Source organism: Amblyomma maculatum, chromosome 8 (genome assembly GCF_055883805.1).
Source record: "Amblyomma maculatum isolate TAMU_Amacu chromosome 8, ASM5588380v1, whole genome shotgun sequence".
Lineage (NCBI taxonomy): Eukaryota > Metazoa > Arthropoda > Arachnida > Ixodida > Ixodidae > Amblyomma > Amblyomma maculatum.
The window spans coordinates 120,196,837-120,217,632 of record NC_139351.1 but is presented as its reverse complement, the minus strand read 5'-3'; the positions used below and the strand labels follow the sequence as shown (position 1 = coordinate 120,217,632).

The 20,796-nt window shown below is 47.9% G+C and overlaps 1 protein-coding gene across 1 annotated transcript; it reads right to left on the bottom strand.

The window, feature by feature from the left end:
* Positions 1-1,149: 1,149 nt before the first annotated feature.
* Positions 1,150-20,168, bottom strand: LOC146182342 (excitatory amino acid transporter-like). Its single transcript, XM_084575938.1, has 9 exons — positions 20,106-20,168; positions 14,837-15,173; positions 13,090-13,201; positions 9,604-9,646; positions 5,288-5,315; positions 4,006-4,349; positions 3,076-3,335; positions 2,401-2,610; positions 1,150-1,573 (listed from the first exon to the last, which is right to left on the bottom strand). The coding sequence occupies exons 1-9, from the start codon at positions 20,166-20,168 to the stop codon at positions 1,150-1,152; spliced, it is 1,821 nt and encodes a 606-aa protein (XP_084432064.1).
* Between the last annotated feature and the right edge of the window lie 628 nt (positions 20,169-20,796).

Below are 20,796 nucleotides of genomic sequence, written 5' to 3'. Positions count from 1 at the left end.
CTCCTTGCACAAAGGTTGACTCGCTCTTATCGAGCTCATGGGAACAGTCAGCGAGTTGGGCAGACCCTGCTCGAACCACTGACTCGACCTGCTGCTGTCGGGTTCACGTAAACAAGGCTTTATGTATTTTATGTATTTTTATTTCTTACACGCAAAAAAAAGGCAAGTGAAAAAGTGAATTTCAAGACATTATAGTGTCATGTGGTCGAATATACTTCTATTCCCGACCCCATGTCGCAGGACCACCATAGATGCTGGTTAGCATGACGTCGTTTTCTTAAACTAATATATGAAAAAAGCCTATAGGCTCTCACTCTGACGCTGCTAAACAGCCCTGGACCTGTTGAACGCTTAATACCTTTGCCATTTAACAAATTTAAAAATCGCATCTAACTCATCACAGTCGTCCAAGTTATACTTTTTCTTCGCTGTAGATAGACGAACTTTATTAGTATTTGCTGCCTAAGGTAAACCTTAATGATACAGATGTTCGTCACGTAAGAACAAACCAATATGTTGGTAGCGAACGTCTCTAGCTGTAACTAAACCTTCAGACCACCATGCGTACAGGGCAGCGTATGCTCTGGACCTAGAGTGTATACATTAACAGGAGCTGTTGGCGGGCTAGTTGGTGAATGTCTACTGTAGACATCGCCTGCGCAAACGCTCCGGCAAAAGACGGGCGGATATCTCTTCTCGTGCCCCGCCGCGGTGGCGCAGTGGTTAAGATGCCCCACTGCTGTGTCGTAGTAGCCAGGTGTGAACTCGACCGCTGGCGGCTGCGTTTCGACGAAGGCAAAACGGAGAGGCATCCGTGTGCTATGCGATGTCAGTGTACATCAAAGATCCCCAAGTGGTCGAAATTAATCCGAAGCCCTCCACTATGGTACCTCTTTCTCTCTCTCCGCTTTCACTCCCACCTTCCTCCCTTTCCTTATGACATGGTCCACGGAGAAAGGGTGACAGATACTGCGCCTTTCCATTTCTAACCAATTTACAATCTACTATTAGTGCATACACGAGACAATGATTTGTTTAAAACCCAAAACATGGGCGGATCTTGGCTAACAGCGAGAAGTCTGACCTCGAGAGCGCAGGAACGAGAAACATGCCACCCGCGATGTGGCCAGAGACCCACCGGCCGCCGGGTCACGAACTAGGTGTCAGGTAATACGTACGCATGAGGCGATGTGTATAAAATCGGTACAAACCTACGGATGATACGACAGAAGTGGTGTCTCTAGATGGTGGCAAGTAGTGGTGCTTCCATCCGGGGGGCGTGGGGCTCGCGCTTACACTCGCTTGCTGCATTGCCAGCTCCGGCTGCTGCTTCGACGTCCACGGCGGCTTGTGCTTTTCCTCGTAGGGCTCGAACCTCTGGGCATCACCGATTTTGGCCGTTGGGCTAGTTTCTGTCTCAGACTTCAGCTGCAGTTTGGGCCTCTGGTTGGGCGCCAGCTCATCTCCGCTCTCGTCCTGGCTGTCCTCGAGGGGTTTGAGGCGGCTGAACTTTTGCACAATCGCCGAACCCACCGAGTCGCTGAAGATGTTGACCGTCGTACGGAAACGGTCGCTGCACGCAGCGTCGGTAAGCACAGTGAAGTCTACGATCCCTCTAAACAAATAATTTCTTGTATCAGCAAACCTTGTCTGGTTTGAATTCATTTTTTTTTTCTCTGATGATCTATTAATGCCGCCCCCTGCGACAAAGGGTGCCTTATTATTGGAAAAGCGCAATGACGCTGACCTAGCTAGGAAGAGGTACACAGGTCCAATAAACACGAAACGTTTGCATACAAACACCGTAAAAGAGCTGAAAAAATGGCTATAGACGTCTTGCGCAAGTCCGAAATCCATCACCGTTGTCAGGAACAAGAAGTTCCCTCCTTTGCTCAGAGACGCGAAACCTCCTCGGCCACTATTTTTACAGGGATGCCAGGAGAAAATGGGGGAAAGGATCGCTGCACGTGCTTTTCCACGAAACGATCTCCTTCTTTCATCGACGTGACGAACAGTTGAACGATAATTACGTGCAGTGCAAGCATTTTCTATGTCCTCGCAAATGGACATATTATGTTGTTCCCCCCTGCCCTCGCTTCAAGGAAGAAAACACGGCCAGGTTCGCCTGTGTAGTAGTGTAGAGGGAAGATGCACGTGTCATGGCATGTTCACAGAACTCACACGTCTCTGTACAGGCTAAGTGCATGACATAAGCCCTGTACGCAACTACTGTTTGAGCCTAACCCACTATTGTTAACGAATTTCTGTGCAAAATATGCTAGGGAGCAGTGGTGGCCCGTGCCGTCAAACTTAGTTCGCCTGGCGGCCGAAAGGAGTGTGCACTACAGGAAAATGACAGCCCAGTCATGACTGCCAAGCAGAACGGCTGCAAACACAAACTATTTTGCACCCGCCTCCCCACTGTCGGGACGCGGTCCATGGACAATATCATCGTTGTAGTTGTAGTGGACGTACACGACACAGTCTATGGCGAAGACGAGGCTGATGTCTCGGCTGGACACTTCCAGTGCCATCAGAATCATGAGCACGGTTAGCATGCTGCTGTTCGGAATGCTCGCCGCGCCCAGGCTGGCCAGCACCACCATCGTTCTGCGAGACACAGTCATACAGCAGGTCATACATTCGCGGGCCGCAAACTAGCGAAGCTGAGGTTTCCAAATTGCCCGTAGCCCCTGCTTAATCTCGCGTCAAGCCCACATCTTAGACTGTGTAAACACCCGTCCCATATGTGTGTAACCAATCTCGCCATTTCCAAGGAAGTACATAAGGAACACATTTCTTGCCAGATAGACCATTCAGGAAGCGTCATGCAGGTAAATTAAGTGTAGCTGTTTTCTTCGATATTCGCAAATGCGCCATCTTCGTGGTCTTCAGCGCAACGTTAACACCCGCGTTTAATTCAAAGTACAGATGCTCTGAGCCTGTGGTCTGCAAACGGAGAACGTAATTTCAGACCCCCCTGACGCGCTAATAATTCTACTTCTCAAACAGCTGCGCAAATGTAAGATGCACCCCCCCCCCCCCTCTATTTTTCTAATGTCAGGGCCCTCTTACCCGATGATGAGCAGCTCCTCGGCGCCCATCTCAAGTCCGTCCAGGCGGGCCATGAGGACGGCCGTGGCTGCGGCGACGAGGGCCGTCCCGGACATGCTCACGTTGGCGCCGACGGGGATGACGAAGCGCACGATGCGGGGCTCCAGGCCGGCAAGGTCCTCTAGGGCCTCGATAGTGTCCGGCACGCTAACGGTGCGAGACGCCGAGCGGAACGCCTTCATTGCCGGCGCCAGGGTGACACGCAAGAAGCCGCGAGGGTCCTGCAGCCGGACGAGCCCCGCTGCCATCAAGGGTCGATCCTCACGGAGCACTTGCCACTTGCCACTTTCAGCGTAGCTACCCGACTTTCTAGGCGATCCACAACATTCTTATTGAGACTTTCTTCCTCAAGAAAATAATTAAAATGGCTACATAGTATTTACTAATTAACATTTATGAACAAAAATACAGCAGATTAGGATGGGCGACTCTGCACAGCTCTGAATTGGTTTCATTGGGGCTAAGCTCGCCATAATTCTTGCAACATTTGTTACATATAGCTCGGAAACCTGGTATATCTTACAAAACGACTTTAATTATATCGAATTCTGGCGCGGCAAATGGTTCATGTCTCTGAACACAAATAAGACGTCACTAATTACATTCAACCGTGGACCGTCCTTTCATCCACCTACATACTATATATTTGGCTTTAAAATTTCCGCAGTTGACTCTTATAAATATCTCAGTGTAACCGTTACCCCTTCCCTCAATTGGTCTACTCACGTCTCTAACGTTGCTAAAGACAGCAATATATAAGACCAAACGTAAGCATAAATTCAATATTAAACAGGACAAAGAATGTATCTTCCCGAGTGCCAGACATCGCTTATATTTGTGTGTACGTGCTTGAGTGCGTGTGTGTACTTTGCACACTTTGTGAGTGCGCACCTGGCGCGTGGCAAGCACGTAAAGGACGGGCAGCAGCCCCAGGCCATAGGCGGCAAGTCCGGCAAGTGTGACGTGGAAGAAGGACCGTGCCATGCCGTACGCCCGGTCCCAGTCGCGTAGCTGCGTCAGCCGGGTGGCGACCAGGAAGAAGACGCCGATGGGCGAGAACCAGGCGGTCAGGTGGGACACGGTGACCGTGGCGTTGCTCAGGCCCACGAACAGGTTGAGCAGCGCATCCGACTCGCTCACCGCCACCGACAGCACGGCGCCCAGCATCACCGACACCGACAAGATGCCCAGGATGTTGGCGCGGGACTCGGAGATCAACATGAAGGGCTCGTCGCCTTCCCATGAGTAACAAAAGAAGCGCAAGTGGGCAAGTGGGCAGAAGGCATGCCGAAGATACTGTTAACGGATTTTTTTGGTTTTTAGAACATAAGTCGAATTCTTTGGCTCCTTTTCGCTTTGCTCACATGTATGTTTGGCAGAAAAAAGTTCGTTTATTACAGAGCAGATCAGATTTAACATTCTTTTGTGCCACTAGACTCAAACGCTTGAAGCATACACAGAGAAGAACATTGTGAACATGATCTTGAAGCCAGTGGCGGTGTAGCCAAGCCTCTGAGATCCGCGGCTAAAAGTATTAGAAGTGCTCAAATGGGCTGATGGGAATGTGATGAGTTGGGCTTGTCCTCTAAACTTTCTTCTTTTGTTCTATCGGTCTGCATGCTACATAGCACATGCTGTATCGCTATATGCGAGATTATCGATACGGTTACTCCACTAAGCTATCATCATCGATACCATCTGTCAATAATACCAACTTACTATATCCTGTTATTTAATACAGACTGTGTTTTGTTGTATCCGGTGCCTTTTTTCACAGCCGGCGTCTCTATAGCGTTTCGTATAGCCGTTGTGTTCCAATATAACCGATGTCTCAGTATCGGATTTTCGCTATAGCCGGTGTTTCGAAATGACCTCGAGGCTCGACACTAGACGCCAATACCGCCGGAAAATTTTCGAATTCGTGACGCTTCAAGTGCTATCACATTTAAATTGTATCGAGGCCCAACAGTTTGTTCACGAAATTGAACAGTCATGACAACGCCTGTTTTGTAAGTCATAAAAGTTCCGTTTTCAATACCTTTGATGCCAGAATGCATCAGTCTAACGGCAAAGAGTAGCTGCAGTTCGTAGCCCGTGTTTCAGAATTCTTATGAATGGAAAATTCGCCTGCGAAAAGAGGTACAATAGGAAATTATGAAGCGTGATTGCTCACCTGTCGAGTTTGTCCCAATCGTGACGGTCTGCAAGTGAAGGAATAAGTTATAAAAAAAAAAGAGTTAGGCAGGAAGCGTCGTTTACATTCGCATCTGAATTCATTCTCGCATCGAGAAATGAATTGATGTCAGCGCACGTTAAAGATCCCCAGGTGGTCGAAATTACTCCGTAGCCCTCCACTACGGCTCCCCTTTCTCTCTTTCCACTTTCTATCCCACCTCCTTCCTTCCTTTACGGCGCGGTTCAGGTGTCCATAGAAACAAGTGTGACAGATACTGGCTTCCCTTCCTGTGAACTAATTATTATTATTATTATTATTATTATTATTATTATTATTATTATTATTATTATTATTGTTGTTGTTGTTACTGTTATTATTATTATTATTATTATTATTATTATTATTATTATTATTATTATTATTATTATTTTTATTATTATTATTATTATTATTATTATTATTATTATTATTATTATTATTATTATTATTATTATGAGTAAAAGAATAGTTGTATGAAGCACTTCCTCCTTCCTCCCTTTCCTTATGTTGCGGTTTAGGAGTCCAATGAAACAAGTGTGACGGACACTGCGCCTGTTATTGTTGTTGTGGCTATAGGAAGAAAGAAAAGAAAATGCACGGGCCTGCTACTGGCTCTGTAGCTGAGCCACCTCCGCTGCCTCGTGCGGACAGAAGAGAAAATAGAGAAGAAAGAAAAAGGAGAGGGAGAGAAAGACACGCGCCGCAACAGCCATCGTCCACAACATAAGCGGTGGCGGGTGCAATGACGGCCTACAACAGAAAAATTCAACGCTGCTGAACCGGATATTGAGCGAAAGCAATAGCTTCGGATGACCGAGCATTCTTCTAATTCTTCTTCTTCTTCCCCAGCCCACACATAAAGCCCCGCTTTAACCAAGCCGTATGAATGTGCCTTAGTGGCCTAGAGGGGTAACGAAATGCCAAGGTCCTGGCAGGCTGACTCCATCATAAGCGTCCCATGTGAAACGAGAGACCCAAGTTGGCAGCTCCTGCCAGCCCACATATAAAGCCCCGCTTTAACCAACCGATATCAACGTGCCTTAGTGGCCTATAGGGGTAACGTGAATGCCAGGGTCCTAGCAGGCTGATTCTGACATAACCGTCCCATGTGAAACGAGAGACCAAAGTTGGCAGCTCCTGCCAGTTTGGGGTCGTCTACGGGGGTCGTCTAAAGGTCAAAGGTCAATGGTGGCCACCGCCGTTCCACGCTGAAGGCTCAAACTGCGAGCAGTATTGCTTTCGCAATAACAATTTGGTGGCAGGCTACCCCCCGCCGCAAGCGGCTTTGACCTATCAGTCCAAGCCCAGTAGGGCCAAGAACAGGCGTCCTTCACCACCGATCGTTAATCTTAACCTTACTGTGAACCATTTCTATAAGTAGAGCATGAAAAAAAAATGACAATTAGACGTCAAAATAGCCAAGGACGCCGTTGTAGTGTGTAGACGTCAAAACAGCCATGGGCGTCGCTATTGTACACATGATGTCAAAAACGTGGGACAAAGACAAAAAGCAGGAAAAAAAGAAGCAAATGAGTAAAAAATGGCGAAATGACGTGAAAAGAGTCGCAGGAAACGCTTTAGGCTTTCATCATCATCATCAGCAGCAGCAGCAGCCTGATTATACCCACCGCAGGGCGAAGGTCTCTCCCATATTTCTCCACTTAACCCGGTTCTGTGCTAGCTGCATCCACTTGACCCCTGCGAACTTCTTAATCTCATCCGCCCACCTAACTTTCTGCCGCCCACTGCTACGCTTTCCTTCCCTTGGAATCCAGTTTGTTACCCTCAGCGACCATCGGTTATCCTCTCTTCGCACTACATGTCCTACCCATGTCCATTACTTCTTCTTAATTTCCACTAGAATGTCGGTAACTTGAGTTATTTCTCTGACCCACTCTGCACGCTTTCTATCTCTTAATGTTACCTCTACCATTTTTCGTTCCATAGCCCTCTGGGTTGTCCTCAACTTAAGTAGAACTCTCTTGGTTAGCCTCCACGTTTCAGTCCCATAGGTGAGTACAGGCAAGATGCAACTGTTGTATACTTTCCTCTTGAGCGATACCGGTAAGCTGCTAGTCATAATCTGCGAGTGCTTGCCAAATGCGCTTAAGAAAGTATAAGTGCTTCCAACATTTTTATAATAGAAATATGCGACCCGCTGCATAGTTTTGACTTGGCGTCGTACACTGGGGTGTAGCGTTGTGTGCTTAATGGCCCTAATTGAGCATCTGCATAAGGATGACGCACCCAGAGAAGGCCACGCAGAAACATTTACTTTCCGTAATCAGAAGCACGACCCTGGACACAGCAACGATTTTCTTGGGAACCATGTTGACCATGTTTTGCGCTATAATAGTCCTAGTGTAGCCCATGGCCTTACCGAATCTAAGGCAGACGATGAAGATGAGCGCTTTCCGTACAATACGGGTCGCAGATCTGCATATTGGGATATCACTATACCTTGAGCTTACTTTGGAGTGATCGCAGGTCGATCAGCAGGACTCGAAAATTGTTTTTAAAGTGGCCGTCGCAAGCAGACCACTACCACAATTCGATATTTACAAATGCGTCACAAGACTCCTGAACTAAAATGAAATCTGCAAAGCGACAAGAGAAAATTGCTAGTCCTTTATAGTACTAGGTATAGGCCTAACAATTAATACTATACGACTTATGTATGGAGTATGGTAAACGGTATGTGATTCATTTGGAAAAATCACATGTTCATTGGGCTTCCATTAAATAAAAAGGGGAAAGTGCAAGCCGGCCGGCTTCTTGTTGAGAAGACGACTTCGTGAAGCACCACCAGAAACTAAACTATTAGCATATAATACATTTATACGACCAGTTCTCGAATACGGTAACAATTTGGTTCCCTTATACACAGCAGCTTATTAACAAAATCGAAGGAGTACAGCGAAAGGCAGTTAGATTTATATTTAACAAATATAGGATCACTGATTCGCCATCCCAATTGCTTAAAGAAGCCTCTATTCTTACTTTACAAAACCGCGCCAAACTTGCACGACTAAAATTGCTCCACCAGTTATTACACAATGCACTAAACATAGATAGCTCCTTGTATATATCTTTAGATGAATGCAGACCTTCCCGCCATAAACACCCACAAACTCTCAAAGAATATTCTTTCCGTACCGAGTGTTTTAGATATTCATTTTTTCCACGTGCAACTACCGAATGGAACGGTTTGGATCCCCACATCACTAACAGCACATCATTGCCGAAATTTGTAACCCTTCTAGAAGAACTACTACACAACACGTAAACCATTTCGAACCAAATATAAGAAGCCAGTTACAATACTCTAAATGAAAGCTATTGTATTACTACATTATTTACCTTGTTTAACTGCATTATTACCTAGATATGCTGTGTAAGACATTGCTGATCACCTGCTGTTTTCTTTTCCTATATTCATGTATTTGTAACCTTTGTATCGCCATTATTGTAGTCATTGTTCAATTATATGCCCATCCTGTAAAAATCCCGATGGGGATTGACAGTATCTGAAATAAATAAAAATAAAAATAAATAAAATAAATGGCGTTCCGGCAAAGAGGACGTCAAGTTCAAGGTTTCAGTGGTGCTTGTCGACGGTGCAGATTAGATGGAGTTTTATTCAATTTAAGAGCATTATACTTCGCACGTCCGGGTCTGTCACGTGTCCGCTTAGGGCGTGAGTTAGAATTTCTCCAAAGCAGTGTTCACCATAGGGGGTTGCCATCCTAGCTACTCAAGATGGCGGCCACCCTCTCACCCTAGGTCACGTGATACCACCCAAGATGGCGGCCACTCTAGTCCCACTATATAGGCAATCACTGGTCGAAGACACAAGCGAGTAGTACCAAATGATTCGTCTCGACGACGTTACGATGAACGCGATAACTGCGATATATTAGGGAGTGACGAAATTCAGGTTCTTCCGATGCCCCACAGATGGTGCTTTAATCGACGCCGAGGTATGCGGGAAAAGACAAAGGGGTACTAACAGTCATGGTTCAAATCCTGCTGTAATCACGAATGCTGTAACCACTATTTCAGTTCAGTCTATCCGAAGAGAAAGGCAATTTGTTATCATTGTAATTTAATTTTTCCCATTTTCAAGTGGAGAGAACAGAGGGCAAAAATACGGTTTGACCGGCACTCGATACTGCAAAACCGATAATTTATAATTTACATTTTATTTTTGACGCATAGTTCACACTCTGCTGGCAGTGCACTAATGTGTGCCGACTTCAGGTTTTTGTACTCACTGTGTGGACGCAAGCTGCGAGGTAGTTGTCGGGGAAGAGGTTTCTGCGTGCAAAAAGTGGAAATTGTGCTTGTCATCAGCCGATATAAAAAATCACTTCTACCCAATACCACGCAGCAGACTGAGAGAGGCATGTTAGCCATAACTGCAAACAAAAAACAAAAACATATACAACGAAACAAACAGGCAAACAAACAACAAAAACATGTGTCCAATTTCTCCATCGAAATGCGGCCTCTGACAGCAGAAGGCAGACTTAAACCAGAACGGACCCGTATGGTGTAGCATGATCGGGGCTTGCGGAGAAAGGAACTACAGAAAAGTAAATCGTTATTCGAAGTTGCCCTGTCAGCCTCCAGGATACGCCATCTGGCAGGCTACATAGGTGACAGTGCACTGTAAACAAAATCGAAGGGGCGGTGAAGGGTGGCAGTTCCTGGCCCTACGGGGCTAGGACGGCATGTCAACGCCGCTTGCGGCGGGGGCTAGCCAGCCACTGATTTTTATCTGTTGTAGGCTGTCATTGTACCCGCCACTGCTTCGGTGGTGGACGACGGCTGTTGTTGCGGCGCGCGTCTTTCTCCCCCTCTTCTTTTTTCATTTCTTCTGTTTTCCCTTCTGTCCGCACGAGGCAGCGGAGGTGGCTCAACTACAGAGCCAGTAGCAGGCCCGTGCATTTTCTTTTCCTTCTTCCTAAAGCCACAACAACAACATAAACAAAATCGCACCCTGAAAGGTGCATTTCCGTACCAATAACTTGCACCCCCCAGAAAGGGTGCACCGAGGTACTGATAAATCCTTTTAGTGGGTGCAGCAACACTGCATTCATTAAAAGGGTGCACCAGTTCCTCAATGCACCCTTCCTGAAGGGTGTGCTTAAATATATGAAAAGTGTGCAATATTGTTTTTACAGTGTAGTCGAATATAAAGTAGCTTTGCGCACTCAAAAATGCTATTGGCATTAATTTTTTGCGCCCTCGAAGAAAGTTGGCAGTACCGCAGGCGGCTCAGATAGGGCTCGGTCCGTCTCTTATGGGGCAATAAAATTTTGACTCCCCCTGATCCCCACCTCCCTCCAAAAAACAGAGTCCGTAAAAAAACGGTACGAAATGCTAACGCCGTCATGAGGGGCCCATGTAATGAATCGAAACGACGTACGTGCACTCAAATACGGCAAAGAATTAGGCGGTCGAAATTTCCGGAGTCTTCCACTACAGCGTCTTTCATAGCCCGAGTCACTTAGGGGCGTTAAAAAAAGAGTGGTTCACAGGAAGGGAAAGGCGCAGTATCTGTCACACTTGCTATGTGGACACCTGAACCGCGCCGTAAGAGAAGGGATGAAGGTGGGAGTGAAGGTGGAAAGAGAAAGGGGAGCCGTAGTGGAGGGCCACGGAGTAATTTCGACCACCTGGGGATCTTTAACGTGCACTGACATCGCACAACACACGGACGCCACTTCGTTTCGCCTCCATCGAAACGCAGCCGCAGTGGTCAGGTTCGAACCCGGGAACTCCGGACAGTAGTCGGGCGTCTTACCACTGCACCACCCCGGCGGGGCGGGGCGTTAAAACCCACAAATCAAATCAAACCAAACGAGATTCAGCTCTGCTCAGATATCCCGTGCGGGGCATACCAAAGTTTACAGATCCTCAAAATCTTTAAATGATGGCGCATGCAGCTCTTATAGATTGGATAATTAAGAGTAAGCGAATAGTGAGCAAAATATTACGCTACGATTTCAAGTTGTCCTTAAAATAGCCCGTTGTGCCTTATTGCGGTGCGGGCTGAGAAATGTTATTGCAATTTCTTTTTTTTTTCTGCCCACAATAATGTATGTTCTTATTGTAGCCTTCCCTTTTAAATGTCTGGCCCACAGAAGCAGCTTAGGTGATACGACGGCGCGCCTCCTTGCCAGCAAGCCGAGAGAGGGCGCTACCACGAGTCTGGCCTGCAACGTCCAGCCGCCAATCTACATCACCGCGCACGATGCTAACGTCAGTTGCTAGCCAGCGCTTGTTGAGGGGCAGGATCAGTGAAGGCTGTTTAAAATGGGTCTTTATATTGGCTGTATAAGCCAGGAAAAAATAAATGGGGCCTCAGACGGTTAAGAGGCTCCTCGAGCAGCTGTTTTCTTCCGCTGCCGGAGGAAGACCCCTTTACCATTGCCGTCCCCGTTTCGAACACTGCGGTCACTTGACCCAGCCACCGGTTCCAGGAACAGCAGGGGCCACCTCCGAGTTGCAATGCAGGGAAAGGGGGAGACTGCAGTCGCTGTTCGCGATCCTAAATAAACACATAAAAGTGTCCGTGAAAAGCGCGTTTTCTTCTAACGAGAGCCCCGCGCCCTCAACGAGGCTGGCATCGCTTGGCACGCAGGGTCGGCTGGTGCGCTCGCGGCACTAACAATTCGTGTTAACGGGCACATATATCATCAATGTCTCGGAACCGCGATTCTTCTAGCACCATGATCAAAACGTGACGTTTTGCTGTGGTTGACATATGCCTTCGCTGTCATCCTCTTCACGGGAATCATCGCACGAAGAAGCGATTTTATCCCCGATCGTTGCGCGATGGAAAAATGACGGCATGGGGAGAAAGTGCTTCGTTCCTCTATGTAACTCCGGTTACAAGACGTTCTCTAAGAAGATGTCCATGTTCACTGCTCCAAAAGATTCCACCATAGCGGTGCAGTGGTGCAGCGCTCGACTATTGCGCCCAAACATGCGGGATTGAATCCCGGCTGCGGTGGCCGATTTTCGATGGAGGCGAAAAGCACGACGCTCGCGTGCTTTGCGATGTCAGTGCACGTTAAAGAACCCCAGGTGGTCGAGATATCTGGAGTCCTCCGCTACGTCGTCTCTCATAGTCTGAGTCGCTTTGCTGTTAAACCCTACAAACCAAACTAAACCAAGAGATGAGCGCCGCTTAAAAGCTGACCGCTCAAGGACCGCTTGCTGAATGAAGACAACTGCGAGAAGCTGTCGCGAGAAGCTTTTTGAACCGAGTTTCGTTATCAAAACATGGCAAGCTCATTATACATTGTGAAGATGTTTCCAAGTGAGCCACGAATTGCTGTTATGGCTGGAGAACCCGTTTGGACTATTTTCCCGTTTGCCTGGAATACTTGTCGAAGATACCCAGGTGGTCAAAATTACTCCGGATCCCTCCACTACGACACCCCTTCCTCTTTTTCCGCTTTCACGTTCACCTTTCTCCCTTCCCTCGCAGCGCTGTTCAGGTGTCCACAAAGCAAGTGTGACAGATACAGTGCCTCTCCTATCGTGTGAACTATTACTATTTGTTTATAAGAAAGGAAAGGTGCAGTATCTGTCAATGTCACTTGAAGGTGAGAACCTCCGTGACGCCGACTGCTCTCAAAGCTGGCGTAGTGAAGCTTTCGCTTCAAAAGAGACAATCTTCGCGCAACATGAGCCCAGTGGGAACGCAAACCTGATAGAAGAGCAGTGCGCATGAGTGCAGGCCGTACCTGAGCAGGTCGAGGAATCCGTCGACGTGGGTGAGCCGTTGGCGTCGCCAGCAGGCCTCCCGCTGGGGACCCAGAAACAGCGCCACGCTGATACCGATGGCCGATGCCATGACTGCGCGCGGGAGGTGCAGGGAATGAAGCGGGAAAAGCAGTATTGTAACATCTAGCAAGAAGCAGAATTACGTGGTCGACATAGTCGGATTTGCTGAGTGCCGGTGTGAACGAAACTATACATAGCGGCAGCTTCTTCTCTAAAAACAGCTTTCTTAGATCTGCATGCGCTTTCGCTGAAATTCCTTCTCGAGTAACTTGCACAGTTTCCACGCTAGAGCATTTCAGGAGGTCATCTGTGACGTCAAAAATAAGCCTCCATGCGCAGAAAGCCAGCAGAAAGCAGAAGCAGAAGCCAGCAGCAGCCATGCGCAGAAAGCAGACCAGCAGAAAGCCGTCCGCCTGGCGGCTGAGGCCGCGAATAACCAATGTATATTCGCCAGTCCTTAGTCGCGGAGGTTCCAGCCCCCGTTCCTCAGGCCTGCGTGCCAGGAGCGGGGAGTAGGGGGCCTCCTAAATTGGTGGAAATTAAAGTTCTAATCAATCAATCAATCATCCATGCGCCAATATTGGAAGTGATATCCGTTGCAGCTAAGGGAGCCACTTTCATCAACTTATTACCTACGTCTCTTTTCTCGTACCCTTCCGCTTCTATTGTCACTCTAGGTACAGTTGTTTGCGCAATGAGATGCAGTTGCCGTGCGTTATTCGTAGCCTCCCCATCCCCCGTCTCACCATGGTAGAGGTACCAGCACGACCAGAAAAATAAAAAACAGCTCATCCTGGCCTTCAGTGTTCTTGTCACTGTAACTACGCAGTGTTAACCTAAATATATGCGCTACCAAGTGACCCGAGAAACGTACTGGCAAATGGCGTATATATTATGTTAAGCTAGCTGCATGAACCACCAGCATAAGCGCGCCACCACAGCCATTATCATCACCATCATTACTGTTAAGTGTTCCTACCATGCTACCCTAGTTTGTTTACCCTGCGGCAGGCGCTAGGTTTTGTTTCCAGACAACCGCAAGGCGGCGATGCGGTCGACAGTGAAATATCCCAGCTTGATAAAGGGTATGTAGAGAGAAGACGTCACCTTCAGGACTGGAAAATACTATCAAGATAGATGCTGTTGACATGGCATTGATGTCATAACGGGGCAGACTCCGCCACTATCACTACTTAGTTATAACGTTTTCGTGTTTTAAAGGGGAAAGCCTCACAACTAACACCATTCAGAAGGAGCTTTGTTCCTGGCAAAGCACGTGGACTTGCTTAAATCGCCACCGACAACATATTCTGGCGTCTCAGCGTTCCATTCTTTGCAATGCGACAATTTTCCGCAAGCTCATATTTTCGCCAAAGCCACGTTTTCTGAACCTCTTTCTTTACCCCAACGTGCCACCAATTCACTCCGCTTTCTATCCGCCTGAATCCATCTTGAGCTCTCAGTGCTCTGAGGCTTCCTAATTAGTGTAATGCGCTCTCCTCAGTTCGAGTCCGTTTACAGGCTGTATGCCTACAGTCGTCTCCCTTACACAGCTAGGCACGCTGTTCTCGATTATCAAGGCTCTTCTTTGGACTCTGACGGGTTCAAAAGGCGTGTCAAAGAAGCCCGCACTGCATTAACTAGTCAGAACTGTGATGCTCCCCGGAATGCCCCACTTACAGAATTCCCGATTAGAAAAAGCCTCACCGGTGGCGAGGACGAAGTAGAGCATGGCTAGCAAGCCGAAGTGTCCAGCCAGCAGGATATCGATGCTGCCCAGGCCGGCCACGATGCTGGACGCTAGCACGGGCATGGCTAGACACTCGAGCATGCGCATATACAGCTCTCCGGGGAAGTCCATCAACTGCAGCAGGCGTGCAGACACGCCTTGGTTGCGGATGTGCCAACCTAGCGTCAAGCCGCCGGCTGCCGCCCCCACCAGGCACAGGTTGAGTGAGTTCTCGGACATGCGGAACAGGCTGCCGCCTTCTTCTTCGGAGCCATGCCTGTAGGTGCCGCCAGTCCTGGCCGCCTCCAACTGCACCTAGAGGTGTGCCACGATGGTAGCTCCCGGCGCTAGGATGCAAAGAACATCTGAAGGAGGGTATACTGACCATCGCCGTCTCTTGCGTCCGAAGCCTGATCGAGCGCTCTTCTTCTATGTGGCGCGTGCATCTCGCGCAAGGTTCGCATGCGCCACTGGATTGGATTGGTTCTGAGGCTTTTCTTTTTTTACCAGGTGGACTATAAAGGTCCTAGCCAAGTCAATTCCCTGCTGTGACAGAGTGTCTCGCACTGGCGCAAAGCCACCAACACTATTTATCTAGTATGCCTTATCCAGTTCTCAAGGCGTCGTGCGCGCTCTTGATGGTGATGATGACTAAAGTCAAAATGGCACATGTCCACGGCGGAGGATTGGTCAGGGTACATTGTAGATACTAAATATATATGGTCAAGAACTGGTGGTGGCGGCGCTCTTGACCCTCCGCCCTTAAACTGCAAAAGGAAACAGAAGATGCAGCGCGAGCTGCGAAAACTTAAACGAATTCAAAAGGGAAAGTTTAATAAATGCGCGCAATGTGACGTGGAGAGGAAGCTATACCACTTGGTATGGGCATTTCAGTACAACACCGCAGTAGACAGGTAGACAGGATGAAAAGCCCGACGATTCAGCGGTGGGAGGAAGCGCTGTCCAGCTCGGATCCGAACGTTCAGCACCTGCTGGACTTAAAGGAAAAATCGACTGCAGAATCCAACGGACTCCCGGAATAGGGCGGCCGACCACCAAGTTTTATTTCAATAAAAAATGTTGTCATCATCATCCTTAACTAAGAAAGATCTTGCGTACCACGAATAATGTGATTTGGGTCCCTGGGTCCCCGCACGACCCCGCTGAAATTGATGTGTTTATGTCCCTCAGGATCATAACACTGGCAGCCCGGCCGGTGGCGATGGTCTGCACGGCCGGGTCCTCCGAGCGCAGCAGGGTCTCCCAGTCCTCCCAGGTCTTCAGTTGCTCTAGGCCCCGCGGGGGAGGGTCCGCCGGGCAGAGGAAGAGGATGTCATTGACTACGGGAAGGCATTTGGCTCAATAGAACCCTCATTCAGTCATACAGGCATTATTAAATCAAGGTGTAGATGAACCTTATCTGAAAGTACCCGAGAAGATATCCACTGTAGGGTGCATGGCTGCACAGCTACTGCAGTCCTCGGTAATGAACCTGATAAAATTCTGTTAAGTCTGTTAGGCAAGGGGACAATCTCCAGTATTATTCGTCGCTTGCTCAGAGGAAGTATTCAGAAGGCTGGATTGGAGAGGGATAAAGGTTAATGTAGAAAACATCAGTAAACTAAGATTCGCTTATCACATTGCGTCGCTTAATAGCATAGGAGACGAACTAAAAAGGATAAATAACGGCACAGACAGACAAAGCATAACAGTATGCCTTAATATTAATATGCAGAAGGCCAACTTTGTCGCAGCTGAGTTATTGCACACGCGCTAGCAGAGATTTCACGGCCATTTGTTCCGGCGCGGTCGGCCGCCGACAAAAGGACTATACACACGCGCACACACACAATCGTTCCCCGCTGTCTCCCAATCCCAGTGGGCCCACCAGTGCGTTCGTCTCTCGACGAGACCACTTGCCGCGCGGTGTCCCCCTGGTCGGTGGCCGATAGTCCACGACAAAATTAATGCTCAACAGCCTCGAAAATGAGCAGCAATTTGTGATAGGCAGTGAGGTGCATAAAATGGCAAGAAGCTTCTAGTCACAACAAATAATAGCCGCAGAACCAGACTACAGCACGGAAACCACAAAAAAGAATCCAAATAGGCTGGAGCGCATTCGACAAGTATTATAAGATTATGAGTGACAGGTTACCAATATATCTCAAGAAGAAATGTTTAGAAACTTTACCTTGCTGGTACTCACCTATATCAGGCAGAAACGTGGAGGCTATATTGATGAACACGCAGAGAGCTATGGAACAAAACATTCCAGGAGTGCATTTAAGTCGGCTTTGGCGCAGTAATGCGAAAACATTTCTCTTACTGCTGCCGGTTATTGTTGATGTTGTTGCTCTCACAAAAATGGCGCATGCTCACAAAGGTTATCGGTCATATCCAGGTGGTGATTACTGATTTGTATATTGCATGGAGTAGAAATGAGATATCAGAAATTTAAGCAAGTCAGTTTCAGTGGCAGAGATAGTTGAAGGTGGTTTAATGATTAATTTGTGAGACTTAATGAGCAAAAGAATAGGAAAGCAGAAATAGGAAGAGCAAAAACAGAATGTCGAAATTAGTGTTATAACAAAACTTTATGTTGGAAGACGTTTTGATTCTAGAACAATTTGAATGACAGATCATACATTCCCATTGGAAGAAGAGACGACGAAAGTCATCCACGGAGCTCCTGTGGCCAGGAGGCGAGAATTGACAACTGCTGTAATAAATGGCCACCTGGAAGATTATCTATTATAGAGTATCCACGACACGTAGCTATTTTCACAGATTCCTCACAACGGGATGAAATGGCAGCAATAGGTATTTATTCCCCGGCACTCGATTGGAGTTTCTCTGTACGGATCACAGATTACGCACCAATATTTACTGCTAAATTGCTTGCAATTAGTTTGGTCCTTCAAAAAGTTCCCTGTAACGCTACTCACGTAATCGTATACTCTCTGACTGCCTGACAGTCTTAGCTGCGGTGGAAAGCCCAAATATGCGTCTTTTGAAGCAAACCCTGATGTTTTTCCTTCCCTTACATTTACAGAAAGTACGATTTCCGTCTGTTCCGGGGCACTGCGGCATTACTTCTGATATATTGGCCAATTAACCAAATCAGCGCTCAATGGGTCCCATTTTGAGCGGTTTCAGATATTGCACTCTTTCAACCATGAGCCACACCTTGCGCCTACGCATTTCGAACATTCAAATTTTCATTGGAATGCCCGGTACTGTAACTCGAAGCATTGTGAGGTCTCCATGACGCTCATGCTTTGTAGAATTACTTGCCTCAGTCTTTATTTATGTCGCTGTGGATTCACGCCGTCGAATCTTTGTGCGTCATGTGATGACGTGTAAACAGTTGAGCATTATATCCTCTCCTGCCGCAGGTATGTTACTCAAAGAAGAAATTATTTAGAAATTCCTCTTGCTCGGATAGGACTGCCGTTTACAATTCCTGTCCTCCTCTTTTTTGGTGCCACCGTCAAAGCGTATACCCTAAAACTAGTGTGTGAGTTACTTCACAACTTTAATATTGCCACCGGAAGATTCGTGTTAGGGCTGATCTGTCTGAATTATACTTTATTATCTTTTTTTATATTTACCCTTTTTTATTGATTTCTATTCCTACTACCTAAAATTTTACAAAATACTTTAGCAACACTAATTCCTAATTAATAAGTTCTCTATGATACAGTCTAAATCGACATCATGAATTCTATTCTTACACCTGCAATGAACTGTGGCCAATCCCCCCCTGTGGGCATGTGCCATATGCACCGAAGGAGAAGAAGTGGTCACGCGCTCGGGCGGCTGCGTTCGGCGAAGGCGGTGGTGACTGGGCGAGCCAGACGTTCGCCTCCGCGGGCAACACATCCGCAGGGAGGCGGCGCCTCGCAGCTGTCTCCCGTCCTGCACGACGCAGGCCAACCAGCGCTCACAAATTGTCTTGGCTTGAGAGTGAGTCCCTCCGTTTCTCATCTTCGTCACCTGAGGGCAGCCTCGGTGCGTTCGAATTCGCCTCGCACTAGATCGAGAGCTTCGCAGTAGTTCCTACGTGTAACCGATTCGGTGTTGTGGCTGCATTGTTCGCGATCGCGAGTTCACCGAATCGAATGCCGCGGCTACGTTGCCACATGTGAGACAGAGCGCTAACAAGCTCATGGGTGCGCGATGTTGGTGTACTTAAAGCCCCGATTTGCAACATAACATGTGGCTCCATCTAGCGCCGTCAAGGCGATCTGGGCAGGCGCAGTCACGGCCGGTCTCGGGGGAGAGCGCGCGCTCTAAGCGCTCTCTCCCTCGAGACCGGCCGTGGGGCAGTGAAACACGCGGTGGCTGATTGTGATAACGGTTTGCAGCTGGCGCTGTGCTAATTCTCTCTGTGAAACACCATGTGGAATACCCATAAAGATCCGCTTTAACCACGCCCTACGAACGTGCCTGCGGCGCTTAGCGGTAGCAAAACTTATTACTGGACTAGGTTGTGCATTTTCGACCAAAAACAGGTGAAACAAACAAGACGTCGTCCTGTCTTCCTCTCTCGTGTCTACCTTGTTTTGCGTTAAACCTAGCGGTAGCGTCGGGATCCAAGGACCCCGGTGATTTCGATTGTCTTATCTTGCCAAAACGCTGGACCGCATTTTGGGTAAAAGTAAAAAGTTCGAGGAGCGCTTTGATACTTTGACATCCCCGCATCCGCCTTTATGATGCGGCAAACAGCTCTCAAAGCAGTGAATGTCTTCCAGGGGTATTTCCTACAGCATATAGGGGGCTATTATATGAATAGGAAAATATTTTACAGACTCCTCGTCAATGCAAATACATGTAGCACATCTTCTTCCTACCTAGATTCATCATAGCGCGATACACGACCCGCTTATTACTGGCTTTGGCACCTTCCTAGCTGGCCGTCTCGAGGAGCTCACGTTGGAGGATTGCGCTATGATAAATGTCGCGACTTCCGCGCTGACACACAATCCCACTCAAGCTTTTTTCAAATTTTCAGTTTTGTAAGCAGTAGTGTTTCTCTCCCTCTGTGATCTTTAACGCTGGTGATGCAGAACACACGGTCCAGAAGGAGTCCCCCTTTCGTGCCAATCTTCCACAAAGGCTGTACCGCTGCCAGTAAACCTAACTGGTCGATCGCATAGCTTGAGCTTGCATTATGGCCGCAAGGCGTTGGCCCCGGGTGCACTGTGAGTTTGCGGCAGCGTACGATATCAGATGCCCGGCAGCTACCCCGGCATGGTGATGGGCCCAGAGGCCATTAGTGTCTCGAGGATCGAGCGACTTTGCGGCCATCGCTAAGCTGCGCCATTCTTCGCAACGCAGTGGCACGGCCTAAAGAAGGCACAAAACAACGCAACAAAAAGAATGCTTTGCTACATAAAAACCGCAAAGTGTGTACTGAAGACTACAAGTGCTATTTCCACTAGCTTCAATCTTCCATTATGGTTCCTAGCTACTTTCATACCCATTTAGAAAGGAGCTTTCAATCTTGTGCAGCGTCAGTGAAAGAGAATTTTCCCACTCAGCGGCGTATTCCACTAGTTTCAATTTTCCATTAGAATTCCTAGCTACTTCAGACCCTTCTAGACATGAGCTTTCATTCTTGTGCAGCATCAGTGAAAGAGAGGTTGCGCACTCTGCGACGTATTCCACTAGCTTCAATCTTCCGTTAGGCTTCCTAGCTACTTCCATGCCCATCTAGAAAGGAGCTTTCAATCTTGTGCAGCGTCAGTGAAACAGAAGTCGTGCACTCAGCGGCGTATTACATAAGCTTCCATTTTCTATTTGGTCGGACGTCAGCATGTCGGCAGCATCAGACGAAAGCAGCGAGTGGCGACAGAAATTTCAGCCGTCGCCACTCGCACTGGCTAATAACTGGCTTTACGACGCAGTCAGCGCTGAGGGCCTGTTGATAATGATC

Excerpts from the sequence above, each read along its gene's own strand:
- LOC146182342 (XM_084575938.1), bottom strand. The coding sequence starts at position 20,168 with ATGGCCGCAAAGTCGCTCGATCCTCGAGACACTAATGGCCTCTGGGCC. Across the intron at positions 2,611-3,075 it reads GAGGAGCTGCTCATCATCGG|AACGATGGTGGTGCTGGCCA; the intron begins GTAAGAGGGCCC and ends TGTGTCTCGCAG. Across the intron at positions 1,574-2,400 it reads GGGGAGGCGGGTGCAAAATA|CGACCGTTTCCGTACGACGG; the intron begins GTTTGTGTTTGC and ends CGCTGCGTGCAG.